This window comes from Onychostoma macrolepis, chromosome 24 (assembly GCF_012432095.1).
Source record: "Onychostoma macrolepis isolate SWU-2019 chromosome 24, ASM1243209v1, whole genome shotgun sequence".
In the NCBI taxonomy this organism is placed as follows: Eukaryota; Metazoa; Chordata; class Actinopteri; order Cypriniformes; family Cyprinidae; genus Onychostoma; species Onychostoma macrolepis.
In genome coordinates, this window is record NC_081178.1 from 10,392,373 (window position 1) to 10,411,606 (window position 19,234).

General features: G+C 35.7%; 3 protein-coding genes across 8 annotated transcripts in view; 2 read left to right on the top strand and 1 right to left on the bottom strand.

The window, feature by feature from the left end:
- The window catches only part of rps6ka3b (ribosomal protein S6 kinase, polypeptide 3b), a 46,802-nt gene extending 35,588 nt beyond the window's left edge, over positions 1-11,214 (top strand). For 4 of the 6 annotated variants that reach the window (XM_058765292.1, XM_058765295.1, XM_058765293.1 and 1 more), the window contains 16 exons: positions 25-131; positions 1,246-1,283; positions 1,840-1,982; positions 2,231-2,301; positions 3,226-3,314; positions 3,928-3,992; positions 4,081-4,183; positions 4,377-4,513; positions 4,630-4,755; positions 6,458-6,547; positions 7,093-7,251; positions 8,570-8,731; positions 8,818-8,894; positions 8,967-9,084; positions 9,185-9,325; positions 9,850-11,213. In XM_058765292.1, the coding sequence (XP_058621275.1) occupies positions 25-131; positions 1,246-1,283; positions 1,840-1,982; positions 2,231-2,301; positions 3,226-3,314; positions 3,928-3,992; positions 4,081-4,183; positions 4,377-4,513; positions 4,630-4,755; positions 6,458-6,547; positions 7,093-7,251; positions 8,570-8,731; positions 8,818-8,894; positions 8,967-9,084; positions 9,185-9,325; positions 9,850-9,972 (1,749 nt within the window). In that variant the 3' untranslated portion in view covers positions 9,973-11,213. Of the gene's footprint in view, positions 1-24; positions 132-1,245; positions 1,284-1,839; positions 1,983-2,230; positions 2,302-3,225; positions 3,315-3,927; positions 3,993-4,080; positions 4,184-4,376; positions 4,514-4,629; positions 4,756-6,457; positions 6,548-7,092; positions 7,252-8,569; positions 8,732-8,817; positions 8,895-8,966; positions 9,085-9,184; positions 9,326-9,849 lie in introns of all 6 variants that reach the window. The other 2 variants (XM_058765294.1, XM_058765291.1) reach the window with 2 other exon arrangements.
- Positions 11,215-11,964: 750 nt separating this feature from the next.
- Positions 11,965-14,919, bottom strand: si:dkey-226l10.6 (histone-lysine N-methyltransferase PRDM9). The gene is made up of 2 exons (XM_058765904.1): positions 14,378-14,919; positions 11,965-13,697 (listed from the first exon to the last, which is right to left on the bottom strand). Exons 1-2 carry the CDS (start codon positions 14,666-14,668, stop codon positions 12,552-12,554), a joined length of 1,437 nt encoding a protein of 478 aa, XP_058621887.1. The 5' UTR covers positions 14,669-14,919; the 3' UTR covers positions 11,965-12,551.
- Positions 14,920-15,180: 261 nt separating this feature from the next.
- On the top strand, positions 15,181-17,776 carry eif1axb (eukaryotic translation initiation factor 1A X-linked b). Its single transcript, XM_058765906.1, has 7 exons — positions 15,181-15,368; positions 15,946-16,029; positions 16,149-16,252; positions 16,568-16,618; positions 17,098-17,179; positions 17,308-17,399; positions 17,518-17,776. Exons 1-7 carry the CDS (start codon positions 15,353-15,355, stop codon positions 17,521-17,523), a joined length of 435 nt encoding a protein of 144 aa, XP_058621889.1. The 5' UTR covers positions 15,181-15,352; the 3' UTR covers positions 17,524-17,776.
- Positions 17,777-19,234: the final 1,458 nt, after the last annotated feature.

The window sequence follows — 19,234 nt, forward strand, 5'->3', positions numbered from 1 at the left end:
AAAGCATGTGCTCTCTTTCCTCAGGTGATGTTCACAGAAGAGGATGTGAAGTTTTATCTGGCTGAACTGGCTTTAGCTCTGGACCACCTGCACGGACTAGGCATCATCTACAGAGATCTGAAACCAGAGAAGTACTGAATGTTCTCAAATAAATCCAATTTAGACTAGAACTTAAAAGGATAGTTCACCCAAATCAATGAAAATGGTCATTATTTACAATAGTTATTATTTCATTCCAAACTTATTTATTTTAAAACAAAAAGACCATCGAATTCCAAAAAGTGGAAATATGGACATTTAACAAATATTAAGTGATTATGTATTCATTGTTTAGACTTTTATTGTACTTCTAAAAAAGAAAAAGAATAAAAAAACAAAGTGAAGTATAGAAAGAAAATTTGGGGAATTTTTTAAAAATTAATATTTTGTAATACTTTTATTTAGCAAAGATGCATGAAATTAATCAACAGTGACAGTATAGACAGTAATAATGTTACAGAAAATTATTTGTTAATAATTAAGAAATAAATGCTATTCTTCTGAACGTTCCATTCAGGAAAGACACTTCTGGAAAAAAAAAAAAAAAGAAATTAAACAGCACAGCTGTATTCAACAATGATAATAATATGAAATGTTTCTTGAGCAGCAAATCGGTATCAGAATGATTTCTGAAGAATCATGTGACACTGAAGTAATGATAATGAAAATTCAGGTTTGCCGTCACAGGAATAAATTACGACTTATATTTTATATTTTATATATATATATATATATATATATTTTAAAATTGTAATACAATATTACTGTTATACTGTTTTTTTTAATACAAATAAATGCAGCATTGGTGAACATAAGAGAATTTTTATAAAAAAAAAAAAAGTTTTAAAAATCATACTTTTAAAATCTTAAAAATCTTTAGAAAAATAGTGTATATTTTTCCTTTCCGTGCTTCCATTTTTTGCCTTTTTTTTAATCACTAAAACACTCACTCGTTCTCTCTTATTTTTTTTATTTTTTTTTCATCCTTCCTCACTGCTGTCTGTAAGGTCGTCCATAAATCACATTTATGTCTGGATAGAATAGGGCTGTAAAAATAATGGCTGTAGTCTTGTAGCCGTGACATATAGAGATATGTCCTCATGGCTTAGGGTGGGAATGGCAGTAGAAAATAAGGGGACCCTTTGTGTGAGTGTGTTCATGCTCTGTTAAATGACTTTTTAATGCTGTGAATCTGTGTAATTTCAGCATTCTCCTGGATGAGGAAGGCCACATAAAGCTGACAGGTAGGTAATTTCAGATTGCTGAAATGGCTGCATCAGCATGGTGCCACCTTGAGCGTTTAGGGCTTTGTGTTTATACCGTTTGACTGCAGCCTCATGGGAGGGCAGACAGACGATTTAACCTTCCTTCTGTGGAGGTTTATGACTATCTAAACCACATTCATACTATATGACAAGGTGAACTGCACAGATCTAATGTGTGGAAAATGAGGTTTTGTGCAACGATTGTTGCCCCGTTTTTGAAGTATTAGTTTTTATTTTAATCTTTGTTTTAGGAATTTTTGTTGTACTTTTGTCATTGTTTTTTTTTTTTTTTTCTATTTAGCTTTTTTATTTATTATTATTATTTATTTTTTATTTCAGTTTTACTTTTAGTACTCTTAGTTCTTCAACTTCAACTTAAAAGTTAGTTGCCAAGGCAATTTATTTTTTTTTTTTGAACGTATTTTATTTCAGCATTATTTCAGTTAACAAAAACAATTTTGAGTAATTTTAATTGCATTTTTAGTTAATAACACTAATGTTGCCATACTGAAAATGTGTTTGTGTGTGTCTTCAGATTTTGGACTAAGTAAGGAGTCGATCGATCATGAAAATAAAGCATACTCTTTCTGCGGGACAGTAGAGTACATGGCTCCGGAGGTGGTGAACAGAAGAGGACACACTTATAGCGCTGACTGGTGGTCTTACGGTGTACTCATGGTGAGGAAGCACCACTTCCTGTTTCTATTGTTGTTTATTAAGCATTTTGTATATATTCCCATAAAAGGTGATCTCAGTCATTTGTTTTATCATTAAAGTTTTATTTATTAATTTTGTATCTAAACTGGGCTGGAACAGTTTGAAAGTAGTCTTCCTGCACCTTCAACATCAGGCAGTTAAACATAAACACTTTTATTCATATAAAATCACACTTCTGAGAAACAACTTGTTTTGTTCTCCATCCTCAGTTTGAAATGCTGACTGGAACGCTGCCTTTCCAAGGCAAGGACCGCAAGGAAACCATGACTATGATTCTAAAGTGAGTGCGACGGCCTCATCCTTCCGCTATTCCGGCAGAGACTCCACTCACACTATAATCTAAACACAGTCATCCACTCTGAGTGGGAAGAGCCAGCGGAATTGGTCGGCATAACATCTGGATGCTAAGTGCTGTAGCGATGAGGATAAGCCTTTGGTTTAGCTGACAGTGCTGTTTAGCTTAAAGACTAAGCACTTAACCATCAGTAAACACGCAACCACACAAAACACACGTCACATTATAATGCAGCCTGCTGAAGAGTGAATAACGCTCCGGTGTGACACTAGCACTGCTGTGGTGGATAATTATAATCCAAGGTCTGCGTACAGTTTTTACGGCTTTGATAAACTGTAGTAATGTGGTTTTAGTGGAATGACTACAGACATTTAGAGAAGGCAAGATGAGAGTTTGTCAATTACAGTGTTCATCTGAGGCTTCTGCAGAGGACTGATAAGAACAGACAATTGCCACTCATGTGAATACACAAAGTATTAGCTGTGGAAGGGACATCAGTGCAAATGACAGTGACTGACTTTGTCTTTTTCCTCCGTTCTATGTTATCTGACCTCTAGGCTTGTGTAGACAGATTTTGGACCATAATTTGACTTTATCATCACAAGATCTGATACACATTACAGCTCATTCTGGTAAAAAAAAAAAAAAAAACTGCTCACTTAGAGAGGAAGTGATTTTCTGGCTGACATGACATGTTTGCCATGTAAGGTTGAAAAATTCTGTAGAAAAGACGCTTAATTGGATAACAGAACATTAGAATAATGACATTCTTCAATCTGATTGGTCAACGACCAGCACTTATAATCGTATAGCTTAATAATAAAGGTATGATCTTTCATTTGCTGACTATCTGAACTCTGGCTTGACTCTTGATGTGTTTTTTTTTTTTCTTTGTTTGTTTTTCTGTAGGGCGAAGCTTGGAATGCCTCAGTTTCTGAGTTCAGAAGCTCAGAGTCTCCTCAGGAGCCTTTTCAAACGAAACCCTTCCAATAGATTAGGTAAGCCCATTCACATACACTGACAAAGTTTGGGGTCTTTATTCTATTCTATTTCCATTTCTATTTCTATTCTATTCTGCAAGGATGCACTGAATCAACCAAAGGTGACAACAAAGACATTTATAATGTTACAAAAAATATAAATTTCAAATAAATGCTGTTCTTTTTAACTTTCTGCTCTTTAAAGAATCCTGAAAAAATACATCATGTTTTCCACAAAAATGTACAACACTTTCAGCATTGTTAATAATAATATAAATGTTTTTTGAGCACCAAATCAGCATATTAGAATGATTTCTGAAGGGTTGTGGTGATTTTTGTCATCACAGGAATAAATTACATTTGAAAATATATTAAAATAGAAAACAGTTGTGTCAAATTATATTAATAATCAAACATTATATTTAAATATAATTATTTTATTGTGTGAACTGTATTGGTCACTAAAAAAATGCAACTTTGGTGTAATGGTGCAAGCATAAGAGACTTCTTAAATCATTAAAAACATAATACTGACCCCAACCTTTTAAATAGCAGTGTATTAGACTGACTGGATGGTAATTTCTGCAGAGTTGTGCATATTTGAGTTTAACTTGACTGTGGTCATCTGCAGGTGCTGGTCCAGATGGAGTTGAAGAAATAAAGAGACACCCATTTTATGCTACCATTGACTGGAATGTGAGTCTTTACCGTAACATTTTTACAGGAATGGCACTCTATTAATATAAGGTGGTTTTAGTGTTTTATCGTGTCTTGTTTGTCTAAGAAATTATTTAGAAGAGAGATTCACCCACCCTTCAAACCAGCTTCTGGCAGACCAGACGACACATTCTACTTTGACCCAGAATTTACAGCAAAAACTCCCAAAGGTACGTCAGCTTATAACGGACTATGTCTGACCCTAGATCAGGTAGACTGTGTTTGCCATCCGTCTTTAATCCCCTCTCAGACAAATACACGAAAACCTATTTAATTAAATGCTGCTAGACCTTTTGAAATCTGTCGGATTATTTGATGGTGTATTTAATGACTAGATCAAAACCGCTGTGTGTTTTCTTGTAGACTCTCCAGGTGTACCCCCTAGTGCCAATGCTAATCAACTCTTCAGAGGTTTCAGTTTTGTGGCCATCACCTCAGAAGAAGAGTCTCAACCCTTGCAGAGCAACAGTGTGAGCTCTATAGTTCAGGTATACACACAGGTATACACGCAGTTAAGCCTCTTTCCACGTAGTATATGCTGTAATGACTGTTTTTAACATCTAGCTATGAGTCAGATTTTATGTCAGCATTACATCTAGTTGTTTTCACTCTGTAGCAGCTCAACAGAAACGTGTCTCAGTTCAATGACGCATATGAGGTGAAGGAGGATATCGGAGTTGGCTCATATTCCATCTGCAGACGCTGCATACAGAAAAGCACAGGCATGGAGTATGCAGTGAAGGTGAGAAGCGAGTCATATTAAACCAACACACTGACTGGTTGCTTTCATTGAGGCAGTAAGTCACCATCCAGAACACTTGAGCAAATTAATAGCAAAAAAAGCATTTAAAACTAAATGTTATTTACAGTTTGGGGAAAAATTTTGTTTGATCCCCTGCTGATTTTGTACGTTTGCCCACTGACAGAGAAATGATCAGTCTATAATTTTAATGGTAGGTTTATTTGAACAGTGAGAGACAGAATAACAACAAAAGAATCCAGAAAAATGCATTTCAGAAATGTTATAAATTGATTTGCATTTTAATGAGTCAAATAAGTATTTGATCCCCTATCAATCAGCAAGATTTCTGGCTCCCAGGTGTCTTTTATACAGGTAAGGAGCTGAGATTAGGAGCAGTATCTTAAAGGGAGTGCTCCTAATCTCAGTTTGTTACCTGTATAAAAGACAACCTGTCCACAGAAACAATCAATCAATCAGATTCCAAACTCTCCACCATGGCCAAGACCAAAGAGCTGTCCAAGGATGTCAGGAACAAGATTGTAGACCTACACAAGGCTGGAATGGGCTACAAGACCAAGCAGCTTGGTGAGAAGGTGACAACAGTTGGTGCGATTATTCGCAAATGGAAGAAACATAAAATAACTGTCAATCTCCCTCGGTCTGTGGCTCCATGCAAGATCTCCTCGTGGAGTTTCAATGATCATGAGAACGGTGAGGAATCAGCCCAGAACTACACGGGAGGATCTTGTCAATGATCTCAAGGCAGCTGGGACCATAGTCACCAAGAAAACAATTGATAACACACTACGCCATGAAGGACTGAAATCCTGCAGCACCTGCAAGGTCCCCCTGCTCAAGAAAGCACATGTACATGCCTGTCTGAAGTTTGCCAATGATTCAGAGGAGAACTGGATGAAAGTGTTGTGGTCAGATGAGACCAAAATCGAGCTCTTTGGCATCAACTCAACTCGCTGTGTTTGTAGGAGGAGGAATGCTGCCTATGACCCCAAGAACACCATCCCCACCGCCAAACAGGGAGGTGGAAACATTATGCTTTGGGGGTGTTTTACTGCTAAGGGGACAGGACAACTGCACCGCATCAAAGGGACGATGGACGGGGTCATGTACCGTCAGGGCCAGGGCATTGAAAATGGGTCGTGGACGGGTATTCCAGCATGACAATGACCCAAAACACACGGCCAAGGCAACAAAGGAGTGGCTCAAGAAGAATCACATTAAGTTCCTGGAGTGGTCTAACCAGTCTCCACACCTTAATCCCATAGAAAACCTGTGGAGGGAGCTGAAGGTTCGAGTTGCCAAATGTCAGCCTCGAAACCTTAATGACTTGGAGAGGATCTGCAAAGAGAAGTGGGACAAAATCCCTCCTGAGATGTGTGCAAACCTGATGGCCAGCTACAAGAAACGTCTGACCTCTGTGATTGCCAACAAGGGTTTTGCCACAAAGTACTAAGTCATGTTTTGCAAAGGGATCAAATATTTTTTTGACTCATTAAAATGCAAATCAATTTATAACTTTTTTGAAATGCGTTTTTCTGGATTTTTTGTTGTTATTCTGTCTCTCACTGTTCAAATAAACCTAACATTAAAATTATAGACTTTTGAAAGACAATTTAATACTGCCTTTTTATACATTGACATTCTTGGACATTGTAATATATCTCCCTATATTTTTCTTGTTTAGATAATCAATAAAGCTAAACGGGATCCAACGGATGAGGTGGAAATTCTGTTACGCTATGGACAGCATCCAAATATAATCACCTTGAAAGACGTGAGTGTTTAGAAATAAGGATGCAGTCTTTTTATTTTCATCCATAAGGATGAAAGACAATAGTCTGTGGCGGCAGACTCTGAGCTTTGTCTTAGTGGCTAAACACAATTATATTAAGGTAATGTCTTGTTCTTTTCAAAGAGCATTGATGTGTTTACTTAAAACCGATTCTGCTCTGACATTTCCGGAATGAGAGAGTAGTGTAATGAGTTTCTGCGCTTTTAGTCTTTCCTGCAAATTACTCCGAGCAGGTTATCCATCATTCATATTCATTTAGCAGTGTATTAGTATTATTGTTTCCAGTGTTTCCTTACATTATAAATGGCATCATCTTCAAGTGTTCCTTAGACATGGCATTGATTGCCTTCAAACACAAAATTCGTTTTTCTGCTGCATATGTAAACATCCTAATCATAGTGTTATGTATTGCAGAATTGGTTTCTATAGCATTTAACGAAAAGTAATGTTAGTAAAAAAATAGAAGAGATGTTGAATTTAAACTGATTAACAATGATCAACTAATATTACTCTGTCACTTTATGCAGGTGTACGACGATGGCCGCTCAGTGTATTTGGTGACAGAACTGCTGAAGGGAGGGGAACTGCTGGATAAGATCCTCAGACAGAAGTTCTTCTCGGAGCGGGAGGCCAGCGCTGTGCTGTACACCATCACAAAGACTGTGGAGTACCTGCACACTCAAGGGGTATGTGACCTCTCTAGGGCTCAGACTATAGTAAAGAACAAAGTAAAATGTGTGCAATACATCAGAGTTTAGGGAGACAATAGCTGAGGGAATGAAACTTAAAGCCCAGCTGAAGTACATTAAGATTATGATCTTCGGAAACAGATGAGGCTTTGTGAGACTGCCGCACCCCTGGTCTTACCACATACTGGTTTATAATGGCTCTGATGCAGATAAACTCAACATTAGAAGCCAAGAGGGTCTCATTCAGACCGCAGTGGATGAAAACGCCTGTAGTATACACTGCCATTCAAGAGTTCTCGAGACGTTTTGGTAAAATCTCATATGCTCATCAAGGCTGCATCTATTTGATGAAAAATACAATAAAACAGTAATATTGTGAAATATTATCACAATGTTTTATATTTTCATCTATTTTAAAATGTCATTTACTCCTGTGATTCAAGGCTGAATTTTCAGCATCATAACTCCATTCAGTGTCACATGATCCTTCAGAAATCATTCTAATATGCTGATTTGATGCTCAAGAAACATTTCCTATTATTATTAATGTTGAAAACAGTTGTGCTGTTTCAATTTTTTTGTAAACTAGGATACTTTTTTCTTTTTCAAGATTATGAACAGCATTTATTCGTAATAGAAATCTTTTGTAATCTTATAAATGTCTGTACTGTCACTTTTGATCAATTTAATGTGTCCTTGCTGAATGAAAGTATTCATTTCTTTTTAAAAAATCATACTGACTCCAAACGGTAGTGTATATAACTGTTTATGCCATGGTCTGTCTGAATGCTCGATTCTGATTGGCTGGCAGGTATTGATTAAATTCGTTGAACTGCACAGGTAGTTCCAGGTCAGTTTAATCACGTTCTATATTAATGCGCTTCCTATAAACATTGGTAACCATAGTAACATACAGTTACAGTAGAATAGTACTACAGACGAAAATAACCGTCATTTTTATCGTTCCAGTCAAATATTGCAGCGCAAATATTGTTAACATCTTTAATATGTGAATGCTGGCAAATGACCATGGCATAAACGGGATAATCAACGGCTAGCTGTGCATTAAACAATTTAAAATGCACAACGTGGAGGCGAAGAACCGCCCGACGTGCAGCGGAGGGTGGTTGCCGCCGCGAAGTTTATTATCCCTTACATATAATAAAATTGAAATGATTATGTAAAAATTTATGATAACAGTAATATTTTAAATTGGAAATGAAATGATAATTTAAAATATTTTTAAAAATTCAATTATACGGTCCGTATAAATGCCACCTTGGTTCTAATGTAAGCTTCCTTTGCTCCTCATCAGGTGGTTCACAGGGATCTGAAGCCCAGTAATATCCTTTATGTTGATGAATCTGGGAATCCCGAGTCCATCCGGATCTGTGACTTCGGCTTTGCCAAGCAACTGAGAGCGGAAAATGGACTGCTGATGACGCCCTGTTACACTGCCAACTTTGTGGCCCCAGAGGTACATTTTGCATGTCAAAGGTGGCACAATGTTTTGTAAAATAAAAGTCAGTTTCTTAATCAAAAAATAATAATTTTGGTCCCCAGGTGCTGAAGAAACAGGGTTATGATGCTGCCTGTGATATCTGGAGCTTAGGCGTCCTTTTGTACACAATGATAACTGGGTAAGTATGTATACCTAGCACTATAGTTTTCAAAATGTGTTTGTATTCAACTGACACTGGGCTTTTTCTCAGATTTACTCCATTTGCTAATGGCCCAGAGGACACACCGGAGGAGATTCTAGCTCGAATCGGCAGTGGGAAGTTTTCTCTCACAGGCGGATACTGGAGCTCTGTTTCACTTGAGGCAAAGGTACCCACTTGAGAAGAGATCTAAATTAACACTCTAAAAAACATCTCCTTAAGGTCCCACCAGGCAAAAAAAAATCATTCAAACACCTTGTCTTTTACAGGACTTGGTGTCTAAGATGTTGCATGTAGACCCCCATCGGAGACTAACAGCTGCACAGGTGTTGAAACATCCCTGGATCCTTCACAGAGACCAGCTCCCTAAATACCAGCTAAACAGACAGGACGCCCCCCATCTGGTTAAGGTTTGGTCCTGTCCACACATTATGCGTTAGAATAAAACTTATATATCTAAAAAATATTTTACTTTGCTCTTAGACTTATTTTATATTTTAAATGCTCCTAGAATACACAAGGTTCCCAAATTCACAGAATTTGTTTAAATATCAAGGAATTATTAACAAATGTACTGTATTTTTATAGTATTAACAGTTTTTTTTTTTTCATATATTATTAAAATTATATTTAAATCCTTTGTGGTCCAGTTTTGAGACCCTGGACCACTAAACCAGTCATAAGGGTCAATTTTTGGAAATTGAGACTTATACATCATCTGAAAGCTGAATAAATAGGTTTTCCATTGATATACGGAATGTTTGTTAGGATAGGGCAATATTTGGCTTTGATAGATAGATAGATAGATAGATAGATAGATAGATAGACGGACAGATAGATGGATTACCTTCCAGTAGATAAAGACTAATTATTATTAATGACTACAATATAGTGAATGACTATAATTGTTTGTGTGAAATCTTTCCTCTTGTAGGGGGCGATGGCTGCTACGTACTCTGCCTTGAATAGGAACGTTCCTCCCATGCTGGAGCCAGTGGGCTGTTCTATTCTGGCTCAACGTAGAGGAGTGAAAAAACTGACCTCCACTGCTTTATGAGCAAATACCTTCCACCTCCAACCCCCTGACCTCTAGCTTGGTTTGAGCACAGCCTGAACTCGGCTTGCTTGCTGCCCACCATGCATCAAGGCCTTAGAGCCAAGTGTAGATTCTGAGGACCCCTGGTGGACAATCAAAATCTTCCTTCACTGGTTACTACGAGGGCCAATAAAAACGGTTCGGCCTGTACAATCACACCTCTGCCTCTAAACGCAAACCAATGAAGAATCTGTGGACTATTCCGGAGGAGCAAATTACCTGAGTGTATGAATATAAACATACTGTATCTCAGTCATTATAAAAAGTATAAAAATGTATTCAGGGAGGATGTGGATTTTAGAGGGTGACAACAAATTCCTGCACCAAAGTGTGCGCACAGTTGCGAAAAGCTCCAGTTGTATGGGGATGTTGTATACGGGATACGTTCCTGTCAGGCTGACACTGAATATTCAAATTATATCCTGTTCTGGCTTATTATTTTACATCATTAACGCCACATTGCATATTTAAGTCCCACCAAACCTGGCGTATCCCAGCAAACCTTGTTCTCCAGTCATTTTAGGACAGTGAACTAGGACAGACTCCCTCAGCAGATCCACACAAGATAATAAGACGAGTCCAAATGTTTATATGACCGCTGCTGGCGTTAACTTAGCGTTCTTTTTACAAAATGACAATGTGAACGAGGTCCAAAGCACAAAAATGCAGTGGAGGCCTACATGTAAACGGCACAGAATGTCAAATAGAGAACTCAGGTGAAACGCAATACATTATACAAAAAAAAAAAAAAAAAGCTGGGACGGAAATGTATACAGCTGTATCGCCTCACCTAAAACCTGCTGACCTGTTTATTTGTTTGGATGTAGGGAAGTACAGAAAAGCTCAGAGATATATATGTAGTGACTTTTTTTAAGTGACTACTTACAGCCTTGACATATTTTTATAAATGTGCATGGGCAAGATGCTATATTAGCTAGTAGCTCTGTGGAAGTGGGCATGACTGAGGATGTTTTCCCCCTTTAATATCTTTTTTTAATTCTTATAATTCCTTGCAGGTTTTTTTTTTTTTTTTTTTTTTTTTGGAGCAAGTTTAAATATGTTGTACATTTTTCTTTTCATCTCAGTTGTATTTTTCCCGTCTTTGACTTGGAAGAGTGCTGGAAATGTTGCTGTCCATATAGCAAGCTGCTATCCTGTTCTTTCTTTTGTACATGTAGAAAATAAAGTTTGCCATTTTTACAAAAACACTTTATTATGACTGTAAATTTATTTTTTGCACTATTGTCATTTTTATAGAAAGTGTTCATCACGTAATACTCAGAAGATGGGTGAGCCAAAGCGCAAAGACAAGCTTTTAATTATGCTGCATGTTAGATTCATATTTGGTGAACTCTGACCTAGTTTGCATAGCACATTTGATGATCTAAATGTCACTTTGACCTTCTGATTCAATGCAAAGAATTCAAATTGCATGGCTGGCAGCGTTGCAGGAAACAATGTGTTTTAGCGCTATATTTATTATTTATAATTCTGGTATTTAATAATTTTGCATGCTTAATTTGCAGTGTGACTAAGCCTTTAGAAACAAAATTGTAAATATATATACACTACCATTTAAAAATTTTGTCTTTTATGCTCACCAAGGCTGCATTTATTTAATAAATAGTCAAATACTAATATGATGAAATATTATTACAATTTAAAAACGGTTTTCTGTTTTAAGATATTTTTAAAATGTAATTTATTCCTGTAATGGCAAAGCTGAATTTTCAGGCTCTAGTCTTCAGTGTCACATGATCCTTCATAAATCATTTTAATATGCTGATTGAATGCTCAAGAAACATGTCTTATTATTGTCAATGTTGAAAACCGTTGTGCTGCCTAACATTTTTGTGGAAATCATGACACATTTTCAAAAATGAACAAAGTTTAAAATAACAGCATTTAACAGAAATTGAAATAGAAATTATAATTGTCTTTACTGTCACTTTTGGTCAATATAATGCATCCCATGCTTAATAAAAGTATTCATTTCTAATTAAAAAAAAAAAAAAAAAAACTTACTAATGCCAGACCTTTAAACTAGTGCATTTATAAAATTCAGAAAATCTGACCATAAAGACTTCAAGACTTTACACAAAAGAAGTTCTTTCAAAATTTGACCACAACAATCAGTCTTATAGTAACAATCATACATGATATTTTAATACTGTTTTTAAGAAATGCATCTTACAAAGTATTTGTCTTTGTAAATATGTCTTTAGAATGTCTAAACATTATTAGCAGCTAAACATTATTACTAAGACTTATATTTTCTACATGATAAAAAGATAATCAAATGTACGTACAATATATTGTTACATGTTCCGTAAAAAGAAATACAGAAATCTGCCTAAAATATACAATTGCTAGCTTAACTAACATTTAAACAAAATTAGGCCCCTAGGTTTAACCATAAACCTAATTAGTGAAAGAAAAATGAATGAGTGTTTTCGCCTTGGGTAAACAAAACTTTTTTAAACTAAACTATAAAAAAACCCTATGCAGTTCATTGTACAATTCTTGTTTAGACTGAGATCTCATTGTGTGCCAGAGCTTTCCTCGCACTTCTCCTTCTCTTCATGATTATCTTGGGGAAGTTCCTTTTCCACAACCACGTTTTCAGACTCCACACCTTCGACTGTTGATGGATCCACTGAATTCCCAGACAGATCTTCCATCTCATCTCCACTGAGCAGCTCCACCTCGGCTTCTTCCTGCCTCACAGTCACTGGATCCATTCCTTCCTCAGAGCTATTCACGCTGACAAGACTTATTTCAGTATCGTTTGGCTGGTTCTCAACGGACTCATCAGGCTGCTGTTCTGGAAGGCTCTTCTGCTCGTGCGTGACCATGTGTGCCGTGTAGCCTCGCTGTGAGAGGTAAATTTTGCAGATGTCGCAGTAGAACGGGGTCATCACGTTGTGTTTGTCCATGTGTTTGACGTAGCCATTGACTCTTAGGAAACCCTTATCGCAGGTCTTACACAAGAGTTTCTCTCCAGCATGAGATGATTTGAGATGCTGAATGAGGGAACCTCTGAACTGAAAGCTCTTTTCACAGATGGGGCAGATGCATGTGAGTTTAGATGAGTGATGTTTCATGTGAGCAACGAGAGCAACTTTGTAGCCGAAACGTCTGGGACATAAGTGGCATGTGAACGGCATGGTCGACTCCGCATCCTCGTGAACTTTCTGGTGAGCTTTCAAAAAAGCTTGATGGGGGAAGCCCTTTCCACACTGTTGGCACACAAACCTCCCTTCTGGATTCTCCTTAGTGTGTATGACTCGGTGGCGCAAAAGGAGACCCATTTTATGAAACCTCTCCCCACAAATTGAACAAATATAAAACTTTTCTTTGACTTCAGATTCGGTTTTATTTTTAGGGTGACTAGCCCGTCGATGCTTCATTAGGGTGCGTCTACTACGGAATCTCTGGCCACAAGTTAGACAGTTGATAAACTTTCTGCCACGATTTTCTTTAACTCCGAAAATTACAGTCGAGATGCCGTCCTCAGTAACGGCTAGATCACTCTCTTCATATTTAACACTCTCATCCAGTGAGGAGTTCAGCTCTTGTCTAGTTGTCATGTTGGTACTTAGCTCATATTCAAGAGGCTCCTCTTTGACACAAGCAAGTGAAACGGCCTCAGAAATGGTGATTTTACATGTGTCGTCTTCTGCTTCCTGTCAGATAAAACATAATATAGTATAGATAGATGGGTTTACATTTCTATATACACATTTAAATGACATATAACATAATTGAATGCAATTGTACATTAAATGTATATATAAATTATGTACTTTATATGTAATTTATGTAACGTAAATAAATGTAATTTACATAAGCAAAATAATATATAACATTTTAACATGACATAAAATGACATATCTTTGAATATATTTATATATATAATTACATATTACATTTGATTTATATATTACATAAAATAAAATTTAATTGTGCATTAAATGTAATTATAATATAATAAATTGTGTAATTTACATATGAGCAAAATAAATACTTTAATATAAAATACTGATGTTTAATTATATAATGTAATTACATTTATATGTTATATACACAAAACAATTAAATGGAATTATATTATGTATAATTATAATATGTAATTTATAGTAAATAAATATGAAAAATGTAATTTTATATATATAAGCATTTAACAACGTGTTTTTTAATTATATTATATTTAATTATCAATTCATTTATTTATATATATATATATATATATATATATATATATATATATATATTATATATAGAATAATTAAATGTAACTGTACTTTAAGTGTAATTATATATAAACTTTGTAATTTATATATAATAAACAAAATGAATTTCCTACCCGTATCTCCCTTTCTGGCTCAGGTGATCGATTAACAGTTTGTACTGTAGGAACAGCATCCACGCTTAGTATCATGCATGTGGTGTAACCCAGATCCATTTTGAAGTAGTTCTCCTCAGAGAAATGATCCCCGCACACTCGGCATGAAGAGGTCGCGTCTTCCACATCACATTTACTGTCCTCGATAAACTTTAACCACAGGCTGCGTCTTTTCGGATCCTCGGGTAACATATAATGAATAATGGTGTCCGATCGGTTCGGACAACCACCTACCACACATTTATGTAGCATAATGTTTACGACGTAATTGGTTTGAGCTTTAATATGGAATGATGGAATGCATCTAGATTGCTTACAATCCCTTGATCATAGTAGATTATTCCTCTTTAAACCTTTTAAATTATACAGTATGGGAAAAGGCGTTTAATGCGGTTTCTTCTGATGCCACACGCGTTAATTATGACACTGTCGCCACCTACCGGATAGGAGGACAAGTTAATTTATTGCAATTAGTTTGTTTTTCAATCTTACATTTATTTTTATCAAACGCATCTTTCTTTTCAACTGTATTGTTATCTGTGTTTACATCTATACTTTTAGCTTTACAAAATATATATGTACTTTTTCCCTTTTCTCTTAAAAATGTTTTGGTTCCTCTGAACTATTCAGAAATGAGTTAATATATAATATTAATTTTATGTAATATATATCATATCGTATCAGATGATAATAAATTAAAATGAACCCCTCTACTATAAATATTCAAATTCTATTAGCTGAGCTGTTCGCGGTTGTGAATAAAGTTTTGCGCTGTTGAATGAGGCGATCTGCGCGTGCGTCGTTGTCAGCTTCTCTCGTTAGCGGCGCTGATCTGCTCACACCAGCACGTTTGAGAAGTAAAATATTTAACATATTGTTATAATTCCCCAACGTCTCTGATCATTATACGAGGGCCTTCGACGTCGTTTAAAGAACATGCCGAAAAACAAAGGTAAGGTGGTTTCTAAATATACCCGTGTGAGATGTTAGCATTGGATATAGCAAACAAGGTAACGTGAGCTATTGAGCGTGATATTGAATGTCGCAGTTTATTGTCAGTGTTTGATGTTTAATGTGGCAGTTAAATTTATTTGTTTTTTGGTTCTGTATTTGATGCATTTTGGTTAATAATATGAAATAAAATCTGCTGTCAGGTAACGTAATGTAAGGGATGCGCTCGGCCGCTATGTGTTGCGTTAGGCAGGTAACGTTAACGTTACTTATGAATAGGAGCGGATATGTTAAACGTATTTTGATCTTTTACATGCTTATAAAATTATTGCGTTTAACTAATAAGCTAGTATTTGTAAAAGGGATCATACAAGCTAAAGTTGCCCGACAGATACACATGAGATTAACAATAGTTTAAGGTGTCATTGATGTAATGGGTATTCTGCTGAATGTGTGTACTTTGCTCAGTCATTAGGCAACACTTCGTTATTGTCATAGGACTCTGAAGTGTGTTAATAAGATGGCATTTTTCCAAGTGTATGATGGTATCAGTGCGCATTTTATTTCTCTGTATCCAGGTAAAGGAGGAAAGAATCGGCGACGTGGTAAGAATGAGAATGAATCTGAGAAAAGGGAGCTGGTGTTTAAAGAGGATGGACAAGGTGTGTTGTAATACTCATACATATAATGAGCGTTTATAATGTAGGGCACTGCCTTCTCTTCAAAACATGATCTACTTTTAGTTGTACCATTTTTCAAAAAAGCTTCTTCTATCTTCTAGAATATGCTCAGGTCATCAAGATGTTGGGAAATGGGAGATTGGAGGCCATGTGTTTTGATGGAGTCAAGCGGCTTTGTCACATCCGAGGAAAGCTCCGGAAAAAGGTGCACTTTACAGATCTAGTCTGTGAAGCTTCAGACTGAATGCAGATTCAGCATTTTCATCACTTTGTGAATGAGATTGGCTGTGTGGACTGACAGAAATGTTTAGGCCAATCAGTCAATATTGTTTTACGAAAGTAACTAATGTAATTACTTTTAGGTATGGAATTTTTGAAATGCTGGAAAATTTCAGCATAGTACAAAATTTTATGAAATGAATTTTGTTTTTTTTAGCAATGCTTATATTGATCTTTAACAAGAAACCCTTAGATGTTTGTCTTATTCAGGGTCTTTTTTTTTTTTTTTTTTTCTTTTTAGGTGTGGATTAACACATCAGACATTATTCTCATTGGATTAAGGGACTACCAGGTTTGTTAAATATTTCTTAATATAATTTCATGTAATATTATAAATAATATAGCTATTATATAATTAAATGATTTAATGTATACACTTTTTACTATAGTAATTGACTTCCGAGTATGTTCAATGTTTAATATAATTATGTATTGTAATACTATTTAATAAAAATAGAATTGTCTATACTCACTGGATTAAGGAGTTATCAGGTTTAAATATTTATTTTAATACAACTAATTATATACTAAAATAGCTATACACAAAGCAAATAAGCATATTTTGTGATTTTTTTTTTTTTTAAATATAATTAAATATAAATGTTATTTGTTTGCCTGGAAAGAAGCATTTTGTCAGTATTTTGCCATTTAAAAGCTTTAGTCTTTGTTTAAAAATAAGATTCATGCTGCTGATGAAACTACACTTGTTTTATGCACAGGCTTTTTATGGAGTGAATATCTTGCGTTTTAAATTCTGAAATGTCTTCTCAGGATAACAAAGCAGATGTCATTTTGAAGTATAATGCTGATGAGGCTCGGAGTCTGAAAGCGTATGGAGAGCTTCCAGAACACGGTGAGTATATTTAATCTGAGAAACCTGGTTCTTGATAAATGGAGGTTCTTGGCTTACAATATGCTGATCTTTTTGCTGCACTGTATTAAATGTCTTGTCATTAAATTCTTACTGTTGGTGCCTTGCAGCCAAAATCAACGAGACTGATACCTTCGGGCCTGGTGATGACGACGAGATTCAGTTCGATGATATTGGTGATGACGATGAGGACATTGATGATGTTAGTACTAAAACGCTCTTATATTCATCTGAAGCTTAAGATTAATTTTAAAAAAAGTGCATCAAAGGCAGTGCATCAATCAGTGTTTTGTTCTGACAATACCACATTCCTTCCCTAGATCTAAGAGGAAAACGCTGGGAAGTGAATGTTTCTCAACCTGAAGCGACAAAATCCTCACATCCCCCCCTGAAGTCGCCCCTCCATCATTATGTACACGGAGGCTCAAGTTTTAGGTTTCTCTGACTAAACACATGACTGCATTGTCCCCTTCAATCCATTTTGTTATCTTTTAATGTATTTATATTGATTTCACATCAAGTGGAATTTAGTTACAGTACAGAATCTATGGATTCGCAATAAAAAGATAACCAATTTTATGTTTGGTCTTGCAGTCTGTATACTAATAGACATGTTTAAAAGCTCTGTAAAGGTGAGTGAAACTCTTGGTAAAAGCTGATACCTCTAGAACGCCTCTTGTCTTTTTGAATGTTTTTGAAGTCTCTTATGATTTACTGGCCACACAATGATGCATTTATTCAGAAAGCCTATCTGATTAGCTCTGTTTTAATCCATCCTAATTTTTGTGTTCTTGTCTACTTCAGATGATAATAATTGAATAGTCATTTTGCAGGGCTGCTGAATTTATGTAAGTAACTAATCTTGAAGCTCTATGTATTACTTCACAGTTGTTACTCAGAGTTACAACGTAATAGCTTGATACTAAACTACAGTAAACATCAGCAACTGAAATATTTGTAAGATGAAAATGGAAACTTTTTTTTTTTTACTTTCTAAAATGATAGCTCACAAAACAAATAACCAGAATAAGGAAGTATTTTTGTATGCAAATAGGCTAATCAATGCAAGAATTATCAGTTTATTGATTGTGTTCTTGCAGACTGGCCCTTTTGAATGAGCATGGTGGTTGTTGGTTATAACTTGTTAATTTTAGGTGTATTGTTTTGATGAGCTCATGATGGTTGCTTTTTGTCCTCTGCTGCTTTTGATCAGAAAACCTGTGATTTTGAAATAAAATTCATCAACATTCAAAATCCTAGAAATGTGTACTTTAAGCCTTTTAAATATCATTGTCCTTTTTTTTTTTTTATTATTATTATCCACCAGGTTTCTTCATTTTGTGGGAAAACAGTTTTTACCTCCAGTATTTATGAAAAGTACAATCTTGTAATTTGTCTTTGTTGCAGGTGTTTTTGGTTATGTGGGTATAAAAAAATAGGGTATATTTATAGTAAGTGTGTGTCTAGCCATAGGCTTGAGTGATATTAGTCACTGTGTTTTGCCCCATCACGTGTGTTGCAGTGTGAAAAACAATGGTAGCCTATAGCACATGCGTCTACATGCTCAGACAGATGTTAACGCAGGCTTGGAGGACAATACACTGTAGCATGAAAATAGCCCATATGTTCCATAATGTCATATTTGGTTTGTGGTTAAAATTGTCGGTTACTAAAAAATGCATTCACACACTTCTCTGGATGTCTACACTTGAAATAGTCTTCAGAGGATCTGATTGTGCACATTTTGCATGCATAGATCTAGTCTAGACAAAATCCAGTCATGTATTTGAGCAGTCTTTACCTCTCAATTATAAGACAGTGTTATATTTTTAAGTAGATAAATGGCATCCTGTGTTTCCCTTAGTGATCCCTGAAGTAGGCTATGGTTATATATTTCTAGGCACGTTTAATTAAACGTCTCTAGATGAAATAAATGGGAATTTCTGCCCTGTGCTCAGCTGATGAGCTTTCCATATATAGCGCTATGTAAACTATGACGTAATGCGTTGCTCGCGGGTGCATTGCTTCGCGCTCGTG

Bases quoted from the DNA above. Each gene is read 5' to 3' on its own strand.
- si:dkey-226l10.6 (XM_058765904.1), bottom strand. From the start codon at position 14,668: ATGCTACATAAATGTGTGGTAGGTGGTTGTCCGAACCGATCGGACACC. The intron at 13,698-14,377 runs GTAGGAAATTCA...TTTATCTGACAG, and splicing joins AGCCAGAAAGGGAGATACGG to GAAGCAGAAGACGACACATG.
- eif1axb (XM_058765906.1), top strand. The intron at 16,030-16,148 runs GTGTGTTGTAAT...TCTATCTTCTAG, and splicing joins GTTTAAAGAGGATGGACAAG to AATATGCTCAGGTCATCAAG. The intron at 16,619-17,097 runs GTTTGTTAAATA...ATGTCTTCTCAG, and splicing joins TTGGATTAAGGGACTACCAG to GATAACAAAGCAGATGTCAT.